Source organism: Panicum virgatum, chromosome 3N, assembly GCF_016808335.1.
Source record: "Panicum virgatum strain AP13 chromosome 3N, P.virgatum_v5, whole genome shotgun sequence".
NCBI classification, from domain to species: domain Eukaryota; kingdom Viridiplantae; phylum Streptophyta; class Magnoliopsida; order Poales; family Poaceae; genus Panicum; species Panicum virgatum.
The window spans coordinates 30311451-30339420 of record NC_053147.1 but is presented as its reverse complement, the minus strand read 5'-3'; the positions used below and the strand labels follow the sequence as shown (position 1 = coordinate 30339420).

The following is a 27970-nucleotide window of genomic DNA, read 5'->3' as shown; positions in this document are numbered from 1 at the left end:
ATGCTTTGACTACTAATTAGGGGTATTAAATAAAGTCTAATTACAAAATTACCTCCACAACCGTGGTACTGTAGCAGTTGCTCTAGTTAATGAGGTCTTTGACCGCATGATTAGAGGATGATTGAGCTCGGTTACTGTAGCATCACTGTAGCCAATCATGATGAAACTTGGCTCATTAGATTCGTCTCGAAAAGTTACACCCATTCCTAAAAAAGTTTTGCAAATAAACTTCGTTTAGTACTTCATGTATGGATTCGTCTTTTAGTGCAAAAGTTTTCGTGGAATCATCCAAACATGGCCTCAATTCACCTATTAGGAGCAGGCTGACCCCGTGGACTGTGTGGACCACTATGCAAGCTAACGCAGATGAACCGATCTCCGCATGAGCTGTATCAATGAAACTATTTTGCAAGGAAAACTTTATATATTGGAAATAATCGGGTACGATACCGGATGGACCTGTCAGCTCTCTTCTGAAGTTGGTAGTCACTGTTTGGTGGGCTCACCATCCAGATCCACCAACGCAGACACGAACACGTGTCGAGAGAAATCGTATTGCCCGCTACCTTCTTAGCATGCCGGGCCCCACCTGTCACCGTCTCCGGCCGTCACAGCTCCCAGCCTTTAACACCCTGTGGGCTCGTGGCCCCATCATGAGCGAACAACACTCCAAACAGGGCCCGAAAGTGCTTCCCTTCTCCTTCCGGCAGGAGGAAGAAAATTTGAACAAGAGTTCAAAACGGCGCGACGAAGGGGGAAGCGGTTGGATCGCGCGGCCATGTTCGTCGACGAGCTCGCATCCACGCGGGAGGTACGCACCACTGCGAGTTTCTCCCAGAATTAAATGGAGGTACTGAATTCGTGCGATTGGAATTGGATCCTCGGGAGTTTTTGGCCGGATTGGGTTCCTTCAGATCGGTCTGATGTGTGCTGGAGATTCGTAATCTCCTAGTTCCAATGGAGAGCGGAGTTGTGTTTTTGCTTTTACTCTTATGTGTAGCGGTAGAGAGGGGCCGGTGAATCTTGGTGAAATTCTGGTTCAGTTGGGGGCTTGGGTATGCGGCAGTATGTAGTGTCACGGCATGCTGATGTTCCAATGTTGTCAGGGGCCTTGCCGCCTTGGCCTGCAAAGGGTGGTGGATGGCTATGCCCACAGCAGCTGACTTGTGATTTTTCTACTGTACTTTTTGGAGAAGTATTTTAGGCTGGGCTGAACTAACGATGAAACTACGATGGCAGAAATTAGAGACCATTTGGATCCTCTCATTTTGGAGGAATTGAAACTACTTAATAAATATTAGCTATTTGGCTTATAATTTGACATAACACTTTCCAATTTCGGATATAAGTCTATCCTAAATTCATAGAGTGGAAGATGCAAATTGGTTCTATATATATACTACCAACCTATGTTACTATTCCATAAGTAATGGCATGCTTTTGACACACTGCTCTATAGTAGAAATATATCATATAAGTATCTTCCTCGTATGGTCAACAATAGTATACAAATATATTTTGTATATAATCATATTAGTTTAATAGATTTGTGTCTATATTATGATTACTAGAATGGAATTCAATTCCAAGGATCCAAATGGGGCCTAAAGGAAATTTTTATTAGTTAGTGTTCAAAAGGGATTTTGGATGTGTGATGTCGTGTGCCAATGGCGGATCTAGACTTTAAAATTTGGATGTACAAAACCGCTAAAAATATTTTTTTTGCTCTAACATAATCTCTAAAATTTGGGAATACACAAGATATATATTATTTTATGAGTTAAAAATCATTATTTAAACATACATTCCATCCATCTTTAGAAACTGCTTCTCAAGATCATATAATAAAGACTTCATATGTATGGTCATCTACTACTTTATTTATAGCTTATATTAGTTGTTACATAGCTAGCACATAAAATGTCTATCAATGTGGTATTTTGTTCCACTGAGATGGAATAAATTTTTTTTGGCTGGAACAGTTTGTTATAATATGAGCAGTTAAAATTTAAGTATAATAATAATCTCATTCACAGTCTATCAGTTTAAATATCATCAAAATACAATTAAATTTCACATTGCAACGTCTCATTCAAAATTTTTTCAATTATAATTTTAACCTCTAACACTTCTTAACACTTTCATACATGCCACACATCCCCCCTCCCAAAAAAACTCTTAATGTCATTCTTCACCCTGCTGGATGTCGCCGCCTTAACTTTAGCAACGACAAGGGTGCCCACCATATTAGCATGTATGCTCGTCCCCGACACTGTAGTCTGATGAGCGAGCCAACACTTCTTTTTCTCACTAATCGTTCGCTCGCTGATGTTATCACCAGCTTTCTTGCATAATTATTCTGTTTTGCATGGTTACTTTGCGAAGGTCGCCTCCTTGTTAGTGGCGCACTCTACTTCATCCTACTCACTTTCTTTTCCTTTCTCTCTTACTAATCATTTGTCTATAAAGAAACTAAGGCAGCCTCGATTCCTAATTGAAGGAGACTGCAATCTAGGCATGAACTTTGCGCACTTTCAATTGTGTATCTAATAAAATTTTAATGATCAAAATTAAAAATGAACTATGAAAACCATCCGCTATTTAGAAATAATTAGAGATATTATTTGAAATATTAGGAACTAGTACTTAATAAAATTGTATGATAAATTTAATGTAATATAACTTTTATACTCTATTTTAACAAATATATTCATTTTATTGCAAAGCATTATGCTAAAAAAAATCAATACCAATAGGATGTTCCAAATGGTGGATCATAAGACATCAACCTTTTCAATATTTTTGATATCGTCAGTCGAAACATCATCTATTATAAGTACTAAATAAGACGGTTCTCATTATTATTTTTCTTAATCACATTTCTTAAGCCACTGTCTAAATTCGAGTTAGAGAAGATGCCCTAACTTGTTGTTAGATATATATTTTGTAGCTATGTGATGTTTTCTCATTGAAATTTTGCTGATTACTTGTTATATGAAATACTATCTTCTCGCGTTATTCGCTAAAGTTTCATGTTGGTGTACCAGCGTAAAATTTGAATCAATAGATAATATTAAAAAAATTGGTCCAGTACGATAATAATTAGAGGAGAGTCCAATTTAATTGGTATAACATGTTTTATGTAGCTAAATAGAGTATTATTAAAATATCAATTATTTTTATTATTTTTATCTATTATATTAAAAAGAAAAGTTAGTATAAAGTAAAAGAAAAAGGAAAGGTAAAGAAATAAAAATATCACGACTAGCTGACCTGCTGAGCATTCACAGCTCACCCTTATATCTAAGTTGGGTTACCAGAAAAGCTCAAGACTCATGGGTTACTTATATTTAACTTACTAAAGACTCAATTTAAACTAAGATATACTTGGAATCAAGCCAAGCTTGATCTAACCTGGGGCTCGCGATCTCCAACTATCCGAGATTGAGATATTCCATGGAACCCGAGTATTTCGGTTTGCGTGCATATGCATGCACCCATCTACCTGTATTAGTTAAACTTCCAACTATAGGAAGTTAAATAATATAACTGGAGGCTAGAGACTTGCATTAACTAGCGAGCTACTGTGTTGCACAAGCTAAAATATAGTTCTATTTCATCTTGGTACGTTGATTAAGAAGAAGAATCTTGTTTATCATCTTATTAATCACGACTTCTCATTTTAGATGTTACCGTACACTAATCTTTTTTTTTCAAGAGAAGTTATTGTACACGCGAATAGAACGACCATCCATAATATTTCAAGGTATCAACTCAAATGTGACAATCATATAAATAAGAATAATTCAATTTTAAAAATAGAACTATCAAAAAAATTTGTTGAAATAAAGCTAAATATTCAGATATGCTTCTCTTACCATTTATTTATCGAGTTTTAAGCTAATTTCAGCGTATAGTTTTATTGCATTATTTTCAAAACTATGAGCATGGTAATTGAATCGGACTTAATGAAATTTTCACTGAGATTGAATTTATACATGCATCTTCTTATCCATCATCGTTCATCAATCCTGATATCGTGAAGTTATCGGTGGTTCTCCGGTTAAACATCTCGAGCTCGAGCTCAGGTCGACCTCGGCTCAGAATCCTCCAGCTTTAGGTGGCAGGCTCGCTCGAGCTCGGCTCATTGACAGCCCTCCCGTTCTCAGGGGCCTCAAGTTCATCTCCTCCCTAGCTCTTCCTTTCCCTTCTCTCGGACTCTCTCCTCCCTTGCTCTTCCTTCCCTGGCGCCGGCGGCTGGGCGAGCGGCGGCGCCATTTGTCCTGTCTTTGCCCAGCCCTTTGCCGGCGACGAGCGCATACTCCAGGTATGCCGGCCCATTGTCTTTCCTTCTGCTGTGCCAGACGGAGCACCCCGAACCCTAACAAAACTATTTGTATTCGAATCTGAATCCAGTTACATTATATTACCTACCAACTTCGATTTTGTTTGCAAGAATTATCGGGTGTGCATGTGTACACCCATGTCCTATGCTGGGTCCGCCCCTGCGTGGTATTGGGGTGCTGGGCATTATCAGTTGGTGACCGTTATTTGCATGCATCACTTGTAGCTTAGAATGCCTACCAGTATGTTGATACTGGACTCACTGCTTAATTTGCTTTTTACATATTAGAGTTTGTTGATTTTGGTTAGCTTGTGAAATCTGTCATCCTTGTAATATTTGTATTACCTTAATGGTGTTTCTTCTACTGCAGGTTTGTGGTGAGAGAATAAACCTTAGTATGACTACCTCACATCAAACTGAAAATGGAGACATCACCAAAGTTAATTCTGTGGAGAGGGCCGCTTATGCATTTATTCCCCAAACTCCTATCAGATCAACTGATGCACACCTTGAAGAGTTCTCTGAAGCTATGAGAAGTAATAATAATAACTTTGTTGCCTAATAGTGATATATATGTTACTATACTCATGTGTTTAATATGACTTACAATTTGCAAATGGAAGCTGTTGCAAAAACACTGCGACAAGTTGTGGAAGGGAAAGCTGCTGCTCAAGCGGAGGCAGCTGAATGGAAGCGCAAGTACGAAGTAGAGGTGGCATCCAAGGAACACAAACATCATAATGTGATCAAAGGTCTGTTTTATAAACAAATAGAGCTTGTGTGCTGCTATTTCTTAACAGTAGTTACCACTTACTGAATGCATTTTATACTATCAGCATCCTCTGACTCTTGTTTCTTTAGGAAACACTATAGAAATACACATTGGATGGCACAAAATACTTTGAAATGCCTCATTCATGATGACTGTGAACACTTACAATTCAACATGTAAAAAACAGTAGGAAGTGATGGTTATGCTTTTCAGTACTCCCATCACATCTACTTCTTTATCACATTATTTTTTTTCTAGAACACGCAGGAGAGCTGCATATCTTTGTTTTAAGAAGAAGGAATAGTCCAATTATAGAGTCCAAATCCCACCTTGTACCAGAATGGGGTTGCTGATTAACTGTTTAGGAACAAAAACTATTACAGAAAAAACTAACTGAAAGGACCTGACCACCAAAGCACAAAGAGCTAACTACTGAACCACCCGGCCAAGGCCAAGGGCAGTTAGGTCCTTTGCAACAGCCAACTGCCAAAGATCCAACTCGTCATGAAAAGCCTGGAGGGTTATCTGAATATTGGTTGTAGTTCCATCAAACACGTAAGCGTTCCGATGCTTCCGAAGGGTCCATGCTCCAAGAATGACCAGGGAGTTGAATCCCCTTTTTGTGTTACTTGGGTATTTTCCTGCATGATTTTTTCCCCCACTCGGACAAAGAAGTACATCTTCGGTTTGGAACCAGTGCTGACAAGTTCAGGGGTTGTAGAATACTGAACCAGAATTGTCTAGCAAAAACACATGAAGTGAGTAGATGCTGAACTGGTTCATCATCCTGGTCACAAAGGGGGCCAATGCTCTGGATGTGGAAGTCCTCTCTTTTGTAGTCAGTCAGCTGTCCAGCAATGGTTGTGGACAGCCAGCCAAATGAAGGTTTTGCATTTCCCCGGTGCCCAGGATTTCCAAATCCGTTTCCAAGGCTCAAAAGTGGTTGAACCAATGAAGAAAGCACGATAGGTCAGCCTGGTAGAAAAGATGCCTGATGATTCAAACCTCCACTGATGGGCATCTTCATTATCATTAAGAGCAATGTCAGAAAACACATCCCAAAGCTGCAGGTATTCGGCAAGATCATGCCATCCAAGAGCCCCCCGAATATCTGCTACCCAAGTCAGTTCATGGAAGGCCTCGGCTACAGTTCTTTTGTTCCTCAATCTTGGTCACTCTTGAAAACATTGGGTGCAAGGTCCTCAACAGCCATGGATCCAACTATCCGTCCAAAACATTGTGTTCTCACCATTACCAACTGAAGTTACCATTGAAATTGCAAACATAGCCAATGTGTGCATATGTACAGGGATCTCCCAAGGGCGCTTTGGCTTAGTTTTTTCAATCCAAAGCCACCTCATTTGCAGGGCCCATCCCATAACTTCTAGGTTGTGAATGCCCAACCCTCCTAACTCAAGTGGTCACATGACTTTCTCCCAAGCTACTAGACAGCACCCACCATTTGCCTCTTTCCTTCCTTCCTACAAGAAACCTCTTTTGATTTTATTGATTGCCTGGATGAACCATTTAGGGACCTTGAGGGATACTAATAAGTAAATTGGGATAGCAGTGAGGACGAAACGAACCAAAACTGCTCGACCAGCAAGGCTCAAGAGGGAAGCTTTCCAGCCAGGTAGTTTGTTGGCAACTTTTTCAATCCAAGCTAGAAGATCACTCCTCCTTAGCTTCTTGTCCGAGACAGGCAAACCAAGATATGTAGCAGGGAAGGTCGATGTGGAGCACTGCTGCGCATTAATTACTACCTCCTCAATACTATCATCACACTGAATAGGGATCACACAGCTTTTGTGTAGGTTGGTTTGTAGTCTAGATGCTTCACCAAAAATCTGTAGTAGAGATTTTGTCAACTGCATATCCTCTTCCCCGGGACGAATGAAAAGAGCAACATCAGCATAGAGAGATAGGCATTGACCAGTGGAGTTGAGAGGCTGCAGCAGGCCATCCACCTCAGCTCGAGCAAACAAGCTGTTTAGAACGTCCATAACCAATATGAACAGCATGGGGGACAGAGGATCCCCTGCCGGAGCCCCTGCTGGTGGTAGATGAATTCACCCGGTTCACCATTCAAAATAACTTGAGTGGAAGCTGTCTTGAGTAGATTAGCAATAAGAGTACAACAAGAAGCACCAAAGCCCAGGTGCAAGAGAATCTCCAATAGAAAAGACCAAGCAACTGAATTGAACGCTTTGGAAATGTTGAGTTTTAGGAAAAGACTTGAGATCTTGCGGCGGTGTAATGTAATACCTTGATGGTTTTTTGCACAAGCATGAAGTTGTCATGAATACATCTCCCTCTTATAAAAGCACTTTGATTAGCCGCGACCAAGCCGCGACCATGCTGTCAAGTAGAGGAGACGGTGTAATAGTGATTTTACACTTTCTAATATTCAGTAGTAGAACATACCATGAGGCATGAGCACCATTTTCACTGAGTAAATTTGGGCTGCATATGCCTTCATATTCTATTACCATGTGTGTTGTACTTTGTTGCCAGCTTGTTCAGCATTATATTGCTTGGATAGGTTGCCATAAAACTCTGACTTCTCTTAGGGCTTGTTCGGTTAATCCTCTCAAGGGGATTGAGGGGGATTTTGACTTGTTGGTGATTTATTCCCTCACCCCCCCTACAATCCCCTTCAAATCGAACAAGCCCTTAATGAAATGTGCGGCACGTATGTTCTTAAATAAAAAGGGTCACTAATAGTAAAATGTTTACCATTTGACCTTGGTCCTGGAATTCAATCTTGGCTATTAGCACTGTGTTTCATGTTCGAACCTAGTTCTGAACCCATAACTTTCCTCCCTAGCTTCATTTTTGCATCATGCAGACATGTGATCATGGAAAGGAGTCAACTATCTATTAGTTTTTTCAATTTAGAAAGAAGTTTAAACATCTTTTGCTGCAGTTTCACATGTTCTCTTTTATAACCAAATCACTTGAATTTTGATTCCTCAACATAGTAACCTTGTATTCGAAAAGTATAACTCACAAACAGTTGTTGGTTCCAAAAAGCTATATGTTCTGTGAGTGATCTTAAGTTAACTTGTCACAAGAAATTGTTATCATAAATGTATTTTAGTGGCCTGTGCAGGCAAACTTTCTTAATCAAATGTATCACCACATTTATGGAGCTACATTAGGAATCTCACTATCTCAGGCAGCATGATCTCATTTTCTTACTTAGAATAATGTAAATCTTGACAAGGATAAGGATACCCTGAACTAAAATTGTAACATGTGCAGGCTGCAGTAACTATGAGAAGGATAAGTTAGAGGAACTGGCTAGTCAGATGGCATTGGAGACTGCCTCCATTGATCAAACCAGTTGTTGTGGAAACCATGGGATATGTTCGCATCAAATACTTCAGGATGAATGTCCTGGACCTAACCGAAAAGCAGATGATAAGATAGTTGCAAGAAAGGTATCCTTTAGGGCAAGAGTTTCCTTAACATTTATTGTCAACCTCAGTGATTATGGCATAAGTAAATGTGCCTTCTGTTTCTGTAATATGGGTCATTGATAAAACCAAACCATTGCTTATATTTCCCCATCTAATGCTGCTGAACTGTACCTGTTATTGCCTACACTATTGAATGGAAGCAAATAAAAAGGGCATTGAAAAACGAAAAAAAAGGTCTTGTTAATATTTGTTCCAGTAGTTGGCTTCTAATTTGTTATTTTTAATGTTGTCATTTTGTTGAATTGTACAAGGGAATGCACAACTTATACCTTTTGACTAATTGATAATGGCACACAATATAATTCACTGTTCAAGACTCACCTAATCTGACCTAGTGGGATGTCATTTACAAGAAAGAATCATGTTTTTTGTATGATTGAAAAACTAGGCATTTTAATAAACCTATCAAATATCAACTGCATACCTTTTAATCGCTTGAATTGAATGAATTGTTGTCCATTTTTTGGATATATTGTCTAATTAGACAGCAATGAACTGCCATGAAGCTTGCACATTGACTATAAATCATTAGGCTTGCAACCATATTTATTTCCAGCTGTTGCAAACCATCTTCAACTTTTCTTCACACAAAGCTTGAAGAAGTTCAATCAATCCACCATAAGCATAATCTGTTGTCTATAATACTTTGTTTTTTATGCTGCTAACTTTGGTCCTATTTTAAGTTTTGATGCAGTTGTAATAAATAATATGTTCATAGTCAAGTCAAGTATTTTTCATGAACAATATATTTTATTTTTATATATTTAGGCACCATTTAGACTATTATGGGGATGTGATGGGGATAAGAATGACCAGCACAGGCATGATTTTGTGTCCTTCGAAAAAGGTGACATAAAAACAGCAGAGCGCAGCAATAAGCAGGTAGGCCTTTGTGTTCAGCATGATCCCTTTTAAACACAATGCCCTATTTATTTCCACCATGATGATCATTGAGATATTCTCATTGCATCATTTTATGCCAACAAATACTTTGGTTTCAGATTTTGCTAAAATGGGAATCACCTCCACAAACAGTTCTTCTTGTTACTAAACCTAATTCCAACTCTGTGCTTGCTCTCTGTGCCGAAATGGTTAGGTATGTTCCCTTCATGCCGCCTGGATGTTTTTAACTTACATCAATTAGCTGGAGTTATGCATTAAAATGCAATGTTTTTTCATTGTAACTTATTCTCTCCCAGTTTAATTGTCGTGTGGATCTGCATTGTTAGATATATTTTGTCACCTATGCTGTGTTTTTGGCAGATGGCTTAAAGAGCACAATAATATGGATGTGATTGTAGAGCCACGAGTTAGCAAGGAACTACGGACTGAAGATTCTTACTTCAACTTTATCCAGACATGGAATAATGGTAAGTGGCTTTTGTGCGTATTCGATGAAGCTCATCTTAGGATTCATTTTTCTTTCTAAAGTCAACACTGGAAATCCTTTTGTTTTGCTCCTTCCAGATTTTTCACCTTTATCACCAGCAAATGTTTGTTCATTTAGTACCTGATAATTTTCTATGTAATAAGGTGGCCATTGCTTATGAGAGTGAAATGTTAGAGTATATCAGGGATATCTCTATATTAGGTAGCTTTCATGGTATCATTAGTCTAGGTTTAGATCCTAACCGCCCGCTGCCGCTTCCGCACTGCGCGCCCTTGGGAGAGAGATCGATCTCCACTGGGGGCAACGCCCCTGTTAGGCGCCCGATCCTATTGATCCGGCTGCCATCGTCATTGTGAAGCAGCAGATCGGGCCTTCTCGTGAGTCGCGACGCCGCGCTACCTCATCACCTTCTCTGCACTCGTCGTGGAGCATGTTGGGCGTCGCCCCATCCCGCGCTGCCATAGTGGTGGCCCGGGCCAGGTCGACCTTGACACAGAGCCGCCATGTTGGTGGCTGGCTAATCTGCCCCATCCTTGCGCGACCCCGCATGCTTGCGTGAAAGGATCTAGATGTCGACTTGAGAGGGAAGGGAGGGGGGGGGGGGGATAGTCAAAAATGAAAATTTTCAACACTTAAAGCCAAATTGTCGGTAAACTATGGAATGTCTGGTGTCCGGAATCTTCGAAACTTCTGGAGATTTCAAAGAAATGTCCAAAACTCCAGAAACAATGCAGATGTGACAAAATGACTACTCAAACCTCAACCAAAAGTAGATCAAGCAAGTTTCCAGTGTTCTTGACTTTATTTCCACTACTTTGCCCCAAACACATGCACTCAAAACCTTTCAACAAAGTAGATTGAGAACAAACCCTAGAAAACTTGACCTAGGTAAGAACTTAAACGCGCAGCAGTTTGTTTCCTGGAGTTCAGTTCCACACGAGGAACCTACGCCTCCGTTGAGGCGCCCAAGAAGAACAATAGCTCCTTGAGTTATGTAGCCTACCCTTAACAACCCCGAGGTCACTAAGGTCACTTACTAACAGTCGAGATCGTACAAACATTCCTCGGCACACCACAAGCTTGGGTGTTCGATGGGCGACACCTAGCCGGCTAGGAGCTTGAAGCTCCAAGAGTAACAAACACGAAATCTATCGGCTTGACGAAGAACGAGGTGTTCAAGAGATCGGAAATCAGCTCACTAGCACTCTCACTTGCTCTCCCAACAATCTCTCTTCAATCCCCCTCACAAATCTCACTTGGAGACTAGGGAGGAATGAAGAAGGCTCTTGAAGGCTTAGGGCAGAGTTTAGCTCGAGTTAGGTCGGAGAGGGGTTACTGTGAAGGGGGTGAAGGGGTATTCATACCCCCTCCCAACAATCTGACTTCTATTAATGCTTGCTTGGGTCATTTATTATCAGCAATTCCTTCTACATTGGTGAATTATACATGTTAAAGTTCTTTTGCTATTCTTTACTTTTTTAAAAAAAAACTTGACCTGCGCGGGGTAAGGCAGCCCCCAGGCATTTTGCTAAGAAGAAGACCTCACACAGGTCGAGAAAACCCCCGAATCCCTACCTCACCCTTACACAGAGGCACCGTAGCATATGTGAGACGACCAACGACTTGGGCCAGGCCTTAGACTTGTGCTTTGGTTTGGGATAAACGAGGGGATTTTTTTAACCCAATTCACTCCCGCGGGGAGTCAAACCTAGGATCTGAGGAGTGCTACTGGAGCCAGCTAACCAATTCAGCTAGAGGCTCGTTTGCTTTTACTATTCTTTTCTTGATGGTTTATCATAACATTATTTTCATACTTTAAGATATTTTTTGTGTACTCATTTTATCCCCCTGTAAACCTTTTTGTTTGGTGTCCAACTAATCAGACTGTCTTGACAGATCAGGAGGTAAAGGCATTACACACGAAAGTTGATCTAATTGTAACTCTTGGCGGCGATGGAACTGTTTTATGGGTATGCTGCTTGCGTTATGTGACACTTTACTGTGAGTATGGATATTTTGTGGTTAGTTCAACACAGTAAACCCATTGGTTAGTGCAATATTTCAATTAAACAAACTAGCATTCTTTTTCTTATACTTCAAAGAAAATAAAACTCATGTAATGCTGAATGTTCTGCAAGAATGTGGATAGAAATTTATTATGTAAGTTTTACTTTGCACTCATGAATTACAGTGTTGTATTATTTAGAAGAAGTAGAATGACCCCTCTTTATATCTCCACAGGGTTAGAATATTCAGTTTGCAAGGGTTGGTCTATAACTTACTAATAGCAAAAGTTGCAAAATATCCCTATTTTATTTGTCTCCTGTAAATTTCAATCCTTATTTGTAACTTCAATAATATGATTAAGCTATCTTAACAGGCTGGATCATTATTCAAAGGGCCAGTTCCCCCTGTTGTTGCGTTCTCTCTTGGATCATTGGGGTTCATGACTCCATTCTGTATCCTTCATTATCTGTGTTGAATGCTTGCTAACTATGTTGCTAAAGTATGTCCAGGGATGATAGAAAGTCCCTTCCTGGGAGGGGACTTTGAAGATATGTAGACATCCCACATGAACCTGATCTGCAAGCCATATAGACTAGCATGCACAATTTTTCTGTCTTGAATAAGCACGAAGGGAATCGGCATCGTTGCCGTTCCTTCTACTGGTTGAGCTTGATGTGGAAGTTTAAATTGGTAGCATGCACCTGTTATAAATTTGGCAATGTGGTTGACATTCTGTAGCACATCCAGCCATCAACTTGTAACAGAGTGACAGCTAATGTGAATGGACGTGACATATATTGTTAGGGGCAAATACAGGGGCGAAGCTAAGTAGCTAACATAAAAGTTTAGGTGGTGCACCCCATAAGTAACAAATAAAATTTTCTTGTAATATATGGTAAATATCAGTAAATTCAGTGGTAAAAGTTTGTTTTACCCTGGTGCCTGTGCACCAGGTTAGCACACTGTGCCTTCGCCCCTGGGCAAATAGAATCACATGTATCAGTTCCTGAGTTCCTTCTAGCACCCTCAGACAACTCAGACAAGTTAGCTAACCAGTTCACCGTCTTCTGTGGTTTGTAGTACATTTGGCTGGTGGCTCATTCTGGTGGGAACTAAACGGGCACAAGTTGCCAGTTTCATTTTCAGCTGGGAACTGATCTTGAAGTTTAGCTATTTTTAGCCTCACTAGTATTCATATAAAGCTTCCATCCAACAAGTAAATGCATCAATAAGGCTGCTTTTTTCCATCATATTTGTTGCATTATCTTTAGTACTTTAACACATGTCTGACCTTATACAAGGAATAGTGAATATGATTTCTGCCTTTGACACTGATGTAATTTTATCTATAAATCTGTATTTTCAAGTTTGCAACCTTGATATGATATGTGTCGAAATATAAGTGAATTGCTCACATTTCCTCATCAACTTAAGCTTTTGTGTTGAACTGGTTGGTGCATGCAATTTAATAATATACCCCTTTTATTTATATCTTATATATCGTTGGATCTCTTTATACATATATTGTTTCTTACATAGTTTTCAACTAATTCAGATTCCACTTATATATGTCAGTGTCACAGTTTCGTTGATATTACATGGGCGATTACATATTTTGTGCTAGTACATATAACCTGTAGAATTATAATATTTTTTGTTAGAAGCTCAATTCTAACTCTCATTGAGCTGAGAGGATGAGAATGAACTTGGGGCAATTTTCTGGTTTTCTCATATTCACAAACTCAAAGCCATGCCTTCCAACGGGAGGGGTAACCACATATATATACAACAGGCTGCTGGGAAGCAAACGAAGCTAATAATGCTAGTCTAACACTAGTCTAACTGCTGTCCTAGAGAGAACACTAACTGCTGTCCTGCAGTCCAAGATGCTAAGGACTACAAGATGCTGCAGGGGTACAAGAGATGCTGCAGGAGTACAAGGGACCACAAAGACCAACAGCAAAGACTTATCCATTATTCTCCCCCTAAGTCTTGTGCGTCGTCTTGTGGGAAGATTGGACCATCCCGGTCCTGGAGCAGAGCTCAAGGAACTTGATCCTCCCAAGAGGCTTGATGAGCAGGTCCGCAAGCTGGTCCTTGGTATTGATGTAGCTCGCCTTGATGCTCTCGTCCTCCAAGCAGCCTCGGATGAAGTGGTACCTCACCCGGATGTGCTTGCTCCGTTCATGGAAAACGGGGTTCTTCGCCAGGGCCAGAGCGGACTTGCTGTCCACCCTGAGCTCCACCGCTTCAGTGTCTCTGCCGAGGAGATCACCAAGCAGTCGAGCGAGCCAGAGCGCCTGAGTCGAAGCGGTGGAGGCCGCTATGTACTCAGCCTCGCAGCTGGATAGAGCCACCACCTGCTGCTTGACTGACTGCCAGCTAACGAGGCACTCGCCGAGGAAGAAGAGGATCCCGCTCGTGCTTTTGCTGGTGTCGATGTTGCCGGCGTGGTCGCTGTCGCTGTACCCGACGAAGTGTGCCGCCCCAGGGCACCTCGGGTAGTGGAGACCGTGATCGAGAGTCCCCGCTACATAGTGGATGATCCTCTTCACGGCCTGCTGGCGCTCCGTCGTCGGTCGCTGCATGAACCGACTAAAGTAGCCGACGGAGAACGCCAAGTCCGGCCGTGTGTGGGTGAGGTAGCGGAGGCTCCCCACGAGGCGCCGGTACTGAGTAGCGTCCACCTCCTCCGCCGTGCTGTCACGGCTCAGCTTCAGCTGCTCCTCCATCGGAGTGAGGGCTGGGTTGCAGTCGGTGAGCCCAGCTAGCTCAACGACGCGCTTGGCGTAGGCGGTCTGTCGAAGCGTGATCCCGGAGTCGTCCTGGTGCACCTCGATCCCCAGGTAGAAGGAGAGAGGGCCCAGGTCGCTCATCTGGAAGGTGGCCTTCATCTCCTCCTTGAACGCCACCACCTCCGCATCCTTGGTGCCGGTGATCACCAAGTCGTCGACGTAGACACCCACCAGCAGGGCATTTGCCTCCATTGCCCCGCCGGTAGATGGCCGCCTCGTGCGGGCTTTGCTCGAAGCCCATCCCTTTGAGCATGGAGTCCAGCTTGGCGTTCCACGCCCTCGGGGCCTGCCGCAAGCCATAGAGGGCCTTGCGTAGACGTAGCACCTTACCCTCCTTGCCGGGGATCGCAAACCCCGGCGGCTGGTGCACGTAGACCTCCTCCTTCAAGTCGCCGTTGAGAAACGCCGACTTGACGTCCATGTGATGGACGCGCCAGCCCTCCTGGGCAGCCAGCGCAAGGAGGAGTCGCACGGACTCCATCCGTGCCACGGGAGCGAAGGCATCGTCGAAGTCGACTCCCTCCTGCTGCACGAAACCTCGTGCCACCAGGCGAGCCTTGTGCTTGACGACGGTGCCGGCCTCATCCCTCTTCAGTTTGAACACCCACTTAAGGGTGATCGCGCGGTGACCGCGAGTGAGATCAGCAAGCTCCCAAGTGCGGTTCTTCTCAACCGCGTCCATCTCCGACTGCATCGCGGCACGCCATGCCGCGTGTCCCTTGGCCTCTGCGAAAGACTGAGGCTCGCCGTCGTCGCACGCGAGGTGCAACTGCGCCTCCAGGTCGTGAGGCACCAGTCGCGGCACTGGCTGATCGCCGAGAAGGTCCTCCATCGTACGGTACCGCAACGGCTCGCCGTCGTGGTACGCGTTGACGCGCTCCTCGTCGTGAGAGAGCGGAGTAGCGAACTCCACCGGGCTGTGCTTAGCACGAGCAGGTGTCGGAGTAGACGTGCCCGGAGGAGTGGCTGTCGGTACTGGAGTGCGTGGCGTCGCCGGCTGTGGTGGTGCAGGCGAGGAACTCGTCGCAGCCTGAGTCGCGGCTAGAGAGCGTGGTGCTGCAGGTGTAGCGGGCGCCGGAGTCGGTGAAGGCTCGGGGACTGGGGTAGGCGCGCTCGGCAAAGAGGAGCTGCCTACTCCCCTAGCTCCCTCGAAGTGGACGTACTCGACGGTGAAGTTGTCGTACGTCGGAGCCGAGCTGTTGTCCACCGCTTTGTCCCACGCCCATCCTCGCCCTTCGTCGAACACAACGTCGCGCGCCGTGCGCACACGCTGTGTCTCTGGGTCGAGAATGCGGTAGGCCTTCGAGCCCTCCGCGTAGCCGATGAACACTCCCGGAGTGCTCATGTCGTTGAGCTTGCCGATGTGGCCAAGCTCCTTGGCGAACGCGAGGCAACCGAAGACCCTCAGGTGGGAGACCGCCGGCTTGCGCCCGTGCCAAGCCTCATACGGCGTCATGCCGTCGAGGGCCTTGGTGGGCGAGCGGTTGAGGATGTAGACGGCCGTCACCACCGCCTCTCCCCAGTACAAAGCCGGCACCCCCCTCTGCTTGAGGAGAGCCCGAGCCATCCCCACAACCGTCTGATTGCGCCGCTCGACGACGCCGTTCTGCTGCGGTTTGTACGGTGCAGAGTAGTGGCGCTGGATGCCCTCATCCGCGCAGTACGCCGTGAACTCTGCCGCCGTGAACTCGCCGCCGTTGTCGGTGCGCAGCACGCGCAACTTGCGGCCGCTCTCCGCCTCCGCAGCAGCCTGAGCACGCCTGATGGCGTCCGCAGCCTCTCCCTTGCTGCCGAGGATCATCACCCACATGTAGCGGGAGAGATCGTCGACGAGCAGCAAGAAGTAGCGCCGTCCTCCTGGTGTGACCGGTGTCACCGGGCCACACAAGTCCCCGTGTACGAGCTCTAGCCGCTCCCTGGCTCGGAAGCTTGCCTGCTGGGGGAAGGAGTGCCGCCTCTGCTTCGTCAGCACGTAGACGTCGCAGAGCTGCTCCATGTGGTCGAGGCTCGGGAGGCCTCGCACCATCTCCTTGGCGTTGAGCCGCTTCAGGGCCTCAAAGTGGAGGTGCCAAAGCGCTCGTGCCACTGCCATGCCTCGTCGTCCCTGCGAGCTGCAAGACAAAGAGGCTGGGCCACTCCGACGTGGAGGATGTAGAGGCGGTTCTTCCCTCGAACCACCCTGGTGAGAAGCTGGCGACGGTGGTCCCAGATGCGGAGGACCCCGCTGTCGATCACCACGCGGGAGCCGCTCTCATTGAGCTGCCCAAGGCTGATGATGGAGTTCCGCAGCGCCGGGATGTAGTAGACTCCGGTGAGCATCCGGTGCTCTTCGGACTTGGCAGTGAAGGATCACGGAGCCCACGCCCTTGATCTCCACGGCGGAGGAGTCCCCGAACCTGACGGAGCCACCTACGTCGACGTCCAGGTTGGAGAAGAACTCCCGCCGCCCGGTCATGTGGTGCGTGGCGCTGGAGTCAAGGTACCAGCCGTCGACCCTGTCGTCGTCGGAGCCGTTGCCGAGGAGGACTCGGGCACGCGGCTCGTCGAGGTGGAATAGAGCGGTGGTAGGCGGTGCCGCCGAATGCGGCTCCATGTCCCCGTGGAGTAGGAACAGAGCCGGCTCGTCATCCGGCTGGGCCTCCGCGACGTGGGCTTGGCCCTCACGCCTCCACTGCGGGCAGTCCCTTAGCCCAATGGCCGGGCTTGCCACAGTCGTGGCAGGCGTCGTCTCGTGCCGCCTTGGGCCTATCGGCGACGCCGCCCTGAGCATCTCCGCGGGCGCCACCCTCGGCGCGCCCTCGTGCCCCGGCTTGGGCACCTCCGCGCCCTTTTCGCGGCTTGCCGCACTTGCGGCCACCAGTCGAGGAAGAGGGCTCCCCCCTCCTCCTGTCACCGCGCCGGACCTCCCACTGCTCCTGAGTGAGGTGGAGCTTCCCACCGATGGAGATGCCTCCCGAGGGAGGCTGTGGCTCGTCGCTGTCGACGACCTTGAGGCGACCTATCGCCTCCTCGATCGTCATGGTGGAGAGGTCCAGCAGAGACTCGATCGAGCGAGCGGTCTGCCTGTACCTCTCGGGGACGCAGCGGAAGAGCTTCTCGACAGCTCTCTCCTCGTCGTAGGTGTCGTCGCCGAACTGCACCATTTTCTGCAGCAGTGTTGAGACGGAGGGCGAAGTCATCAACATCCTCACCTGGCTTGAAGGCCAGGTTCTCCCACTCCTTGCGAAGTGCCTGCAGAGTGGTCTTGCGAGCGCGGTCGCTGCCGATACGTGCCGCAGCGATGGAGGCCCAGGCCTCCTTGGCAGTTCACTTCTTGGAAAGCGTGAACTGTATCTCGGACGGGGCTGCTGCGATGAGAGCATCCAGCGCCCGTCGATCCTCATCGTAGTCGACGTCGCCGTATCGGACTGCCTCCCACATATGCCGCACCTGGAGCTTCACCTCCATGACCGCGGCCCACTCGACGTAGTTGGTCTTGGTGAGGGTGGGCCACCCATCGCCGGGACCGACGTCCCTGACGACCGCCGGGACCGACGTCCCTGACGACCGCCTGGAGACCGTGGTAGCCGGGGGCGCCGCCGCGCGCCCCCCAGCCAGGAGCGCCGCCGCCCCTATCGTGCCGCCTCCAGGGCCGCCGCCGCCGGCCTGCGCGCCGCCGCCAGCCTGTGCGCAGCCGCCGCCAGGGGCGCGGCCGCAAGCCTGCGCGCCGACGCCGCCGCCGGGCGCGCCGGCCTCCGGGCCGTTGCCGTGGGGGTGGGCTGCTACCCACCGCGCGGTCCGCTCCCGCGCCCTCTCCCTCGCCAACTCCTCAAGGTCTCTGTCAGCGGTGGTGTCGCCGGCGATGGAGCCGCTGAGGCTGCCGCGTAGGGTCTCAACCTCGACCTCCGCCGTACGCGCCGCATCTTCCGCCGCCTTTGCTTCCACCTCCGCCCTGGCCGCCGCGAGCTCCGCTGCAGCCAGCCTGGCCGCCATCGCCGCTGCTGCAGCGGCTTGTGCCATCGCTCGCCTGCGCTGCTTTGCCGCGGCGAGCTCGGCGTCTCGCTGACGCCGTGCGCTCGAGGCGACCGAGCGCTGAGACGGTGCGTCGGACATGGCGCGCCTCCAAGGGGCTGGTGTGTGGAGAAGACGCAGCCTCAGATGAGCCGCTGCTCGTCTGCTCGGGTGAGGAAGGAGGAACAGAGGGTGCGGCAGGTGCTGCTGCGCTAGCTGCTGCTGGTGGTGGCTGGGCTGCTGCTGGCGCTTGGGAAAGGGAGGAGCAAGAGATATCCAACCTACAGGAAAGTACGGCTCTGATACCAATTGTTAGAAGCTCAATTCTAACTCTCATTGAGCTGAGAGGATGACAATGAACTTGGGGCAATTTTCTGGTTTTCTCATATTCACAAACTCAAAGCCATGCTTTCCAACGGGAGGGGTGGCCACATATATATACAGCAGGCTGCTGGGCAGCAAACGAAGCCAATAATGCTAGTCTAACACTAGTCTAACTGCTGTCCTAGAGAGGACACTAACTGTTGTCCTGCAGTCCAAGATACTAAGGTCTACAAGATGCTGCAGGGGTACAAGAGATGCTGCAGGAGTACAAGGGACCACAAAGACCAACAGAAAAGACTTATCCATCATTTTTATCTCCTCAATAATTTTCTTCTCAGTGCTTACCCATACCCACTATAATAATATATTGACCTTAACTTAAGCTAAGCAAGTGAGCAATACCGTGAATGTTTGGCCAATGTTCTAAAAAGACCATTTAGCATCACACTGAGGAGCCGTCTACAGTGTCATGTGGTCCGCGATGCAGCTAAGGATGAAGTTGAGACTGAGGAACCAATTCTGGTGCTAAATGAAGTGACAATTGACCGTGGAATGTCATCTTACCTTACCTACCTAGAATGCTACTGTGACGGTTCTTTTGTTACATGCGTACAAGGAGATGGACTAATAATATCAACAACATCTGGAAGCACTGCTTATTCATTGGCAGCTGGAGGATCAATGGTTCATCCGCAGGTAGACCCGCATATAGTTTCCAGATTTTGTTCAGCATTGCAATATTGTGTCAAGGCTCTCCAAAAGTGTGTGGGCTATTCATTTTCTTTGTTCTACATATATTACGTATTGACACTTCTAAATAACTTGAAGGATGCTCATGTTCAAGCACCCAAAGACACTGCTGTAGTTATTAACTTATTAAGTTTATTTACGAGGAATCTGTCTTCTACTTGATGCTACCTATATACTAGAGAATGTCTCTTTAACAGTTGCACCAACGTGTTGCAAATTCCATGATATCTGATAAAATGTAATTAGGAATCAAACCAACCTTTTGATTGAGATTCACCTGTCTGAAAGATACATAAATTGATGGCTTTCTTTTGCTAGCTGCCTGGATGTTCGTTTCAAAGCAAATGCCCTTCTGTTTAATTTTGATTCGTGCATGGGCTAGTATTATTCCTTATTATGACTTCTTAGCAGAAGTTATCCATGATGCCATTCTAGTGATACATTTTTGTGGTATATGCAGGTCCCAGGGATCCTTTTTACGCCAATCTGTCCGCATTCGTTGTCATTCAGGCCTTTGATACTACCAGAATATGTAACTCTGCGAGTGCAAGTGCCGTTCAATAGCAGGGGTCAGGCTTGGGCATCCTTTGATGGCAAGGGCAGGATTCAGCTAGGACCAGGCGATGCGCTCATCTGCAGCGTTTCCCCTTGGCCTGTGCCCACGGCGTGCCTGGTGGACTCGACAACCGACTTCCTGCGAAGCATCCATGAGGGTCTCCACTGGAACCTGAGGAAGAGCCAATCTTTCGATGGTCCACCTGCGTGATTGATGAAGTATGTACAGCAATCTGGTTCTGAGGAGTTGAGATTGGTGTTGATTCGGTATATGTGATGCCAGAAAAAAAAAATGAGGACTGCTGCAAACTTAATGTACATCCTTGCATTCCAGATAAGAAAATTGCAGCAGATGCATGTAAGTATGTAACTACAGTAGGTCAGTTCTTTAATATTTATCCTTGCACATTGCCAATACATATACAAGTTCTTCAATGTATTTACTTAGGTGTAGGGTTGTGCAGAGTCCAAATAGGATCGCTTCACCATTTACATGTAGCAGAAGGCGGTGTATATGTTGCAGAAGTCCTGGGTTACTTTCTTTTATGTCAAATAAGATGAACAAATCAACTCTTGGCCATGTATAAGGCTGTTTTTTTGGTGTTACTGATGAAGAAAAGGTTCCCGTGCAAAGCCTCAGTTGTGGTCCCTCTCATCGGTTTCCCAGTTGCCGTGCTTCTTGGGCCCCGTCGCCCCGTCCCCGATGAACACCTTGTTCACCACTTCACCAGCCGCTCCTGGATCGCGCGTGGCAGGAACCGCTCGACACGGTTGATCACAGCTCGGCAAAGCCGAGGTACTCCGCCGACACCACCTCGCACCGCCCGGGGCCGCCGGTGTCGAGCATGCTTCCCCTGGCGCTGTCGTACCGTATCCCGGGCACCGCGGACCCCTGCAGCTCCAGCCCTGCCCTCGGGTAGAACGCGTCCCCGTGCAGCGACGCGCACGCCACCGGCCTGCCGCCGCCGCCGTACTCCAGCTGGGGCGCGTCCACCCAAGTACACCTGCAGGAGCTCGCCGGAGAAGTTGCTCACCCAGAGCGTCAGGTGCTCCCAGTCGCCGACGTGGGAGCCGATGCCGCCGAGTGGTATGGTGAAGGCCCCCCAGCTAGCACCCGGGCCCGCCCCGGCCCGTTGAGCGGGTAGAAGAACCACATGGCGAGGTCCGTTGCCGTCCTGCCGAGCATCGGCTTCACCTGCATGTACGCCGCCTTCGCGCTGGCGAGGTCGCCCTTCTTGACCCTCTCGCCTCTGGTCCCTGCCCACCGGCCGGTCGAGCCAGTAGCTGCCGTCGTTGTCGCCGCCCTGCGGGAGGTTCGACCCGTCGGCGGCCACCGGCGTCGGGGCCTGCTGCCATGTAGGTCTCGTCCGGGTGGAGGTACACCAGCAGCGCGTAGGCCGCGAGGACAGCGTGCACCTGGGCCATGTCGGGCATGGCGGACGTGTGGCTCGCGCCGTTGTTTCTCAGGCACGCTAGGGCCGAGGCTTCCACCGGCGCCACGCTGCTCCGGGCGAGGAACGTGCCGGCATGCACGCCGCGGGCGTCGACGCGACGGACTGCCGTCCTCAAGTTCGGCGGCGCTAATGAAGTCGCCGCCCCTCTGTCGCCGCTCCAGCTCCACAGCGGCGGCGCCTCGGCCTCACATGCGTCTGTGAAGTCGGCGCGGACGCACCGGAACCGTCGAGCGGTAGCCGCCGGGCGCCACCGTGGGGAGCCAGAAGCAGCCGGCGGCGTCCGGGCTGGACCAGACGAGGGCGTAGTCCCGGGGCGGGGCGACTCCGCCGCGTCGGGAGCGGTGGTGTCGCAGTCGACTAGGACGTGGCCGAAGCAGGGTTAATTATACCGACAGGTAAGTCAAACCGGCGGGCTCCGGTTCCGGTATACCGGACCGGTTTGATCGGAAACCGGTCCAAACCGGCTGAATTCAAATCTGAATTCAAAAGCCGCAGTGCTACCGGTTCGGACCGGTTTACCGGCCGGTTCGACCGGTATACCGACCGGGTTGACCGGTTTACCGACGATTTAACGATAAATTTCGACGGTTAAAAGTGGTCCCCGGTGTGAAATAAAAGGAAATTTTGGCATTAGCTATGCACATATTAATGTAAATGACCACACCAAAGCAACAATTTATAATCATGCATACAAATATAATAGTAATAAGCGTGCATACAAATACCGAGTCATACACTTATACACATCAAATAAAAGTTCAACGTAGGAATGGGAAGACCCCCATTTGGGACGCGGTTTTGTATTCGACGGTGGACATCACAGCGATACCTCGCACTCTAAGCAGTTCAGCCTTGTAGTGTTGCCAAGTTTGGCCTGTCCACGCCGATGTTGTCTGTCATTCCTGAACTAACATAGTGTAAAAATGTGGGTCTTCTCATTCGTACACCCATCTCGTCGGTGGCTGCATGCTGATATCAGGAATGGGGTAGTGAAAAGACTGTGAGGAATCGCTGTAGGAGGAAGAAGAGTATTGTGGAGTGTCGTAGTCCGTTGGTTGAACCGTTCTCCTCTCCGATTGCGGTGCTCCATGATCGGTGTCCTGAGTAGCATGTGTGAACTGAGTCTCCCCTGCAATCAACCATATATCATAATTAGTACTCAATACTCATAGTCAGAAATATGTGTGCATTTGTATGTGCAATGTATACCTGTGAAACGAACACCACGAGCACCACCACTACCACCAGCAGCACCACCAGCACCACTACCACTACTACCACCACCACCAGCATCAGCATCAGCACCGTCACTATCATCACCATCATCGGCCGAGCTGCTATCCTTGGACAACTGATATCGAGGACTACGCTCACCTTCGCCATCATCAGTCTCGGTGTCGCCGCTCACTGGTTTTGCTGTTGTTTTGCCTTTTTGATGCTTCGGGTCACCCTTCGTAGGCCCCTTCTGCAACTTCCTCTTCCCTAGGTGAGTGTCACCCACATTTTTACGTGCCCAATCGCTGATGGAATCATCCCCCGTAGCCTCACGTAGATCTGACAGGTTTATTTGATCTCTAATAATATGGGACGGGAGAGGGAAGTCGCTGTCATCATCATCCTCGTTCAGAACTGGAGCCCGGTTAGATCTACCATATTCCATCCATTCCCGCACCGGATTATTCTCATCATAGAAAGAAAGATGGGCCAGCTGGTCAATGAAATCACCTTCTTCACGCATCGGTGGGCCGGAGACCTCCTCAAGTCGGAGACGGAGGTTGTAGTTAACATAGACAAGCTTGTTAAGTTTCTTGTGTGACAACCGATTGCGAACCTTTGTATGCAGCAAGACAAAAGTACTCCAGTTCCGCTCGCATCCACTGGACGAACAACATTGTGAAACAAGCCGCATGGCAAGGTACTGCGGCTTTGGAGTGCTTGATCCGAACCATAGTCACAAAGTTCCTGGGTCGACCGGGTCGAGGAACAGGGTCGAGGGTCGTCACTTTATAAAATTGTGGTACGAAGGGGGTATACCTCTATGGAACGATAAATTATTATGTGGAACGCGACCCTGATTCATCCGAGTCGATATCTTCGGGTCGATGCGTCTTTAAAAAGACAAAAAATATATATGTACTGCTAATGAAGAAACTAATCTGCACAAACATATAAGAAATGTATAAAAAGAGTACATTTAGACCATAGTACACGTGCTCGGCTCATTATCTAACAAAAACCACACCAATCCACTGTTCTTAACCTTCTTATTCCAATTAAATCTGCTAGTAATGGGGCTGTGACCCCTCTCAAACCGGGACGCGATCCAACCTTGAATGGGACACTGACCCTCTTCGACCCCGACCCTCGAATCGGAACGGCGTTCCCGGGTCGTGGGACGAGGCATTGACCCCGAATCCTGTGACTATGATCCGAACATCATCCACCAAGACGCTGCATGTGCAACTGAGTATGTAAGCAATATATTCCAATAGAACACAAAACAATGTCGTACGGAATAGTTTCTTACATGGGGATGTCATGTGGTCCATCGCCATATTCATTGCCATTTCACCGCCAAACTCGCCAACCTTCTGCCAAAACACGTCAAGCTCCTGCAATGCCTGCACGGCGCTCTGGAGATCCGTCATGCGCTGAAATGTATCCTTGAGTCCATGAAACATTTCTTGAGTTGGATCCATCGTATATGCATTCATCAGATTTAGGACAGCAGCTGCAAAATATAAATCACTTCAAATAAGCATAAGGTCAATAGAGCTTAAAAATAGATGACTCGTGTGTGCTTATCTGGACCCACATACGTGCCTATGAACACGTCACCCAACCTCTCGTCCACCACCTCAATATACTCCTTCAGTGTGGAAACATTTGTTTCAAAGAAAGACCGCAGCTCCCGTTTCATAGTCTGGTAGGCCATCACGACTTCGCACATGTTGGGCCTCTTGTCCTGATCAGCGAAGCGGAGGAACTTGTATATTGGTTGAACCGTGTCGATGATATATTTCAATGCATCCCACCACTCCATACTTGCAAAACTTGCATGAGTAAATCTACCTTCTTCGGTATCCGCCCATTTGCTGTGTTGGAACTCAGTAGATGCCATCCACTGCATGAAACGATCACGTTTCCAATAGATGCTCTCTAGGAACATGTAGTTGGTTCCAAATCGAGTGGCATTCCACTTGACCAACTCACCACCGATTGCATTCCTCATCATTGTATTCAACTGACCATGATTGTGTAACCAATTTGAAATTCGCTTGCACTGCTTGATCATAACATCATGTTCAGGCCTTCGAGCTATATCCTTCAACATCAAATTGACGGTGTGTGCTAGACAAGGTGTCCAAGCTATGTGTTCATACACCTCTCTTAGTAGTTTCTTGCATGCGTTTTTGTAGTTCGAGCCGTTGTCGGTGACTACGTGCACGACATTCTCCGGTCCAATCTCTTCCACCACCTTTCGAATCTCCTGCAAACAAAGACAGATTGTTTAGTACCATGTCAAAACATACTCAATGTGAATGGAATATGTTTAGGGGCTACCTTGAGCAAATATGAAGCATCTTGAGTTCTTCCACTCGTATCAATAGACTTATGGAACTACATGACCCCATTGCAATATATCAAAAAGTTGATAACACTCATCCTCGTCGGGCCAGTCCATGAATCACACATCAACGTGACGCCAAATAAGGGCAAGTCTTTCTTAAACTTTACGTACCTCGTCTTCAAGTCTTGCTCGTTCTGATCAAGGTACTTGCCATCAATATCCCATCCAGTGGGTGATGCGATACCTTCACCTGCAACCATATGAAAATCATGAGATACAAGAATGTAAGCTCATAGGTTTCATTCCAATGAAAGAAAACTTACCCCACTTCTGTGTCTCCCTGACCGCGCTGACAAAGTATGGACTGTCAGCCTGTCTTCCAGGTACTCCTGCAATATGGAAAAACTTTGACCAAGCTTTACCAATAGCTTCCTTTGCATTCTTACCCTTCTGCGTCCAGGAGCCTGTATCAATCCTTAGTTGCATCATTCCTCTTCTCCCACCAGCTGCCAAGTTATAGTCCTCCACCACAGGACTCTCCATCTGCGAAGTGGCCCTTCGAAACATCATCTGCATAGCATTCTCCCTCGTCGAACCACTACCCCCTCCACGCTCGTATGCACCTCCTCTCTGCTCCACCTCCCGTCGGAACTCTGCTTCCGCTCTCGATAGATCGATGGCACGCTTCACCTGAGCCTCCTCATCTTCTTCATCACCGGGATAGTTTCCCTCCACTGCAGACTTCTCCCGTCTCAACCTCTCTCGAGCCCGGTCAGCAGGTGCCTTCTGTGCCCTATCAATGTCACGCTGAAAGAAATCCCGCACATCAGGTGGCACATTCCTGCAATGGACCACCTCCGCCCCGCGCCCAGCCAAATATTATTTCAATCTAGTCGCACCACCTCCTCCTTTCTGCGTACGGCAATAGTTGTATCGACATTCGGGATAAAGATTTTCACCATGTTCCCATACAACATCTCTATCACTGTCTGCCATTGTCTATCTACATAAATGGACAACAAAAACATATCAATCACATAAATAAAATCCTAAATCCTACACCTAAATCTTATCTAAATCCTAATTACTACACCTAAATCTTACCTAAAACCTAAAACATATCAGCCATACACCTAACTCTAACCTAAATCCTAAAACAAATCATCCAATATTCTAAATCATACACCTAACCAATCATTCTATTAAAAAAATTTCACTTCATACCTTCTCTCCCGGTCGCACCGGCTTACCGGTGCTACCGGCCGGCTAGCCGCTCACACCGGCCGGCTAGCCGCCTCTGCGTGTCGATCGACGACCAGATCCGAGGCCGGGCCGGCTTACTGGACTAACCGGCCGGCTAGCCGGGCGCGGCGGGCGGCTTTTCGGCTGCGGGCGCCGGTCGCGTCCTGGGGGCGGCGGACAGGGAGTGGGGTTGGGGGCGGTAGGGTTCTGGGGGCCGCGCGACACCCCCCCCCCCCGCTATGTCCAGAATGCTAATGGGCCGACCCAATTTTTTCTTTTTATTTTTTCATTTAACTTCAAATCCCCGCAAAATATACTAAATGAATGAATTTTTGAGAAAATTTAACACCATTAGATTCGTCGCACCTTGAAGTATTTTTAGGAATTTTTTATTTTTTTAATTCAAATTTGAATTTTGAATTGGGGCCGGTTTGATACCGGCCCAAACCGAAACCGGGTCGGACCGGTTTGACCGGTAACCGGTCAAACCGGACTGGTTCCCACCGGTTTTGTTAACCCTGGGCCGAAGAGCGTCCTGCCTGCCGTCGCGCTGCGCATAGTCAGGGGCGGGCCCACGACTTAGATTTGGATATTCAAAATTTTGAAAGGGCGAAATTTTCTTTAGCAGCCTAAAGTGTACATTCATAGCACATAATTAAGTACTAAAATCAAAATATTTATTATAACTTGAAATTGTTTGACATGTAGATAATATAAGTACTAAATGATCAATGTATCCAAATTGTAACATGTGAAATATATAGAGAATAAAATAGCAAAATGATAAGAAAGCTTACAAATTTCAACCTACGAATTAAATTTTCGATGAGTAGTAGCACTACCCTTCTTTCTCTCCATGATTTGAACCTAGAAATTGCCCGCCCACTTGGCCGCCGCTAGTACGCCGCATGTCGCTGCTACTAGCCTGCTAGCACTGTTGGAAATATGCATTTAAAGATACCAGATTTCAATTTGAGACAAAAAAGTAAAAACAATGCTACTGCTATCTCAAGCATAATTGAAAACTGGCAAAGCAAAATGAACTGAAACGTACTCATGTTAAATTCAATTACTCTTACCGATCATCGCTCCGTCCTCGTGAAGAGACGATGCAGTGCAGATTGTAGCAGCGCAGAATGTAGTCGAACAGGCTCGAGCGGTCGCGCAGTTGCGCTGCCCAGAAATTTTATTGTTGTCCCTCGTGCAAGCTTCACGACGGCAAGGGTTCAGAAATACCGCTCACCCTTCTCCTCAGTGCACGCCAAGGGAAGGGCCGGCGAGATCTAGCAGCTC

The 27970-nt window shown here is 47.4% G+C and overlaps 1 protein-coding gene and 1 pseudogene across 2 annotated transcripts; one reads left to right on the top strand and one right to left on the bottom strand.

Moving 5' to 3' along the window:
* Positions 1-651: 651 nt before the first annotated feature.
* Positions 652-21024, top strand: LOC120665639 (putative NAD kinase 3). 2 transcript variants are annotated; one of them, XM_039945262.1, is made up of 11 exons: positions 652-811; positions 4716-4881; positions 4969-5097; positions 8382-8560; positions 9368-9481; positions 9601-9695; positions 9863-9969; positions 11886-11959; positions 12370-12448; positions 19494-19801; positions 20316-21024. In XM_039945262.1, the coding sequence occupies exons 1-11, from the start codon at positions 779-781 to the stop codon at positions 20619-20621; spliced, it is 1590 nt and encodes a 529-aa protein (XP_039801196.1). In that variant the 5' UTR covers positions 652-778; the 3' UTR covers positions 20622-21024. The 2 variants fall into 2 exon arrangements, with proteins under 2 accessions (XP_039801196.1, XP_039801197.1); XM_039945263.1 differs by lacking the exon at positions 652-811 and adding an exon at positions 4152-4327.
* Positions 21025-21098: 74 nt separating this feature from the next.
* On the bottom strand, positions 21099-24799 carry LOC120667736 (annotated as a pseudogene).
* Positions 24800-27970: the final 3171 nt, after the last annotated feature.

Excerpts from the sequence above, each read along its gene's own strand:
- LOC120665639 (XM_039945262.1), top strand. The coding sequence starts at position 779 with ATGTTCGTCGACGAGCTCGCATCCACGCGGGAG. Across the intron at positions 5,098-8,381 it reads ACATCATAATGTGATCAAAG|GCTGCAGTAACTATGAGAAG; the intron begins GTCTGTTTTATA and ends TAACATGTGCAG. Across the intron at positions 19,802-20,315 it reads GATCAATGGTTCATCCGCAG|GTCCCAGGGATCCTTTTTAC; the intron begins GTAGACCCGCAT and ends TGGTATATGCAG.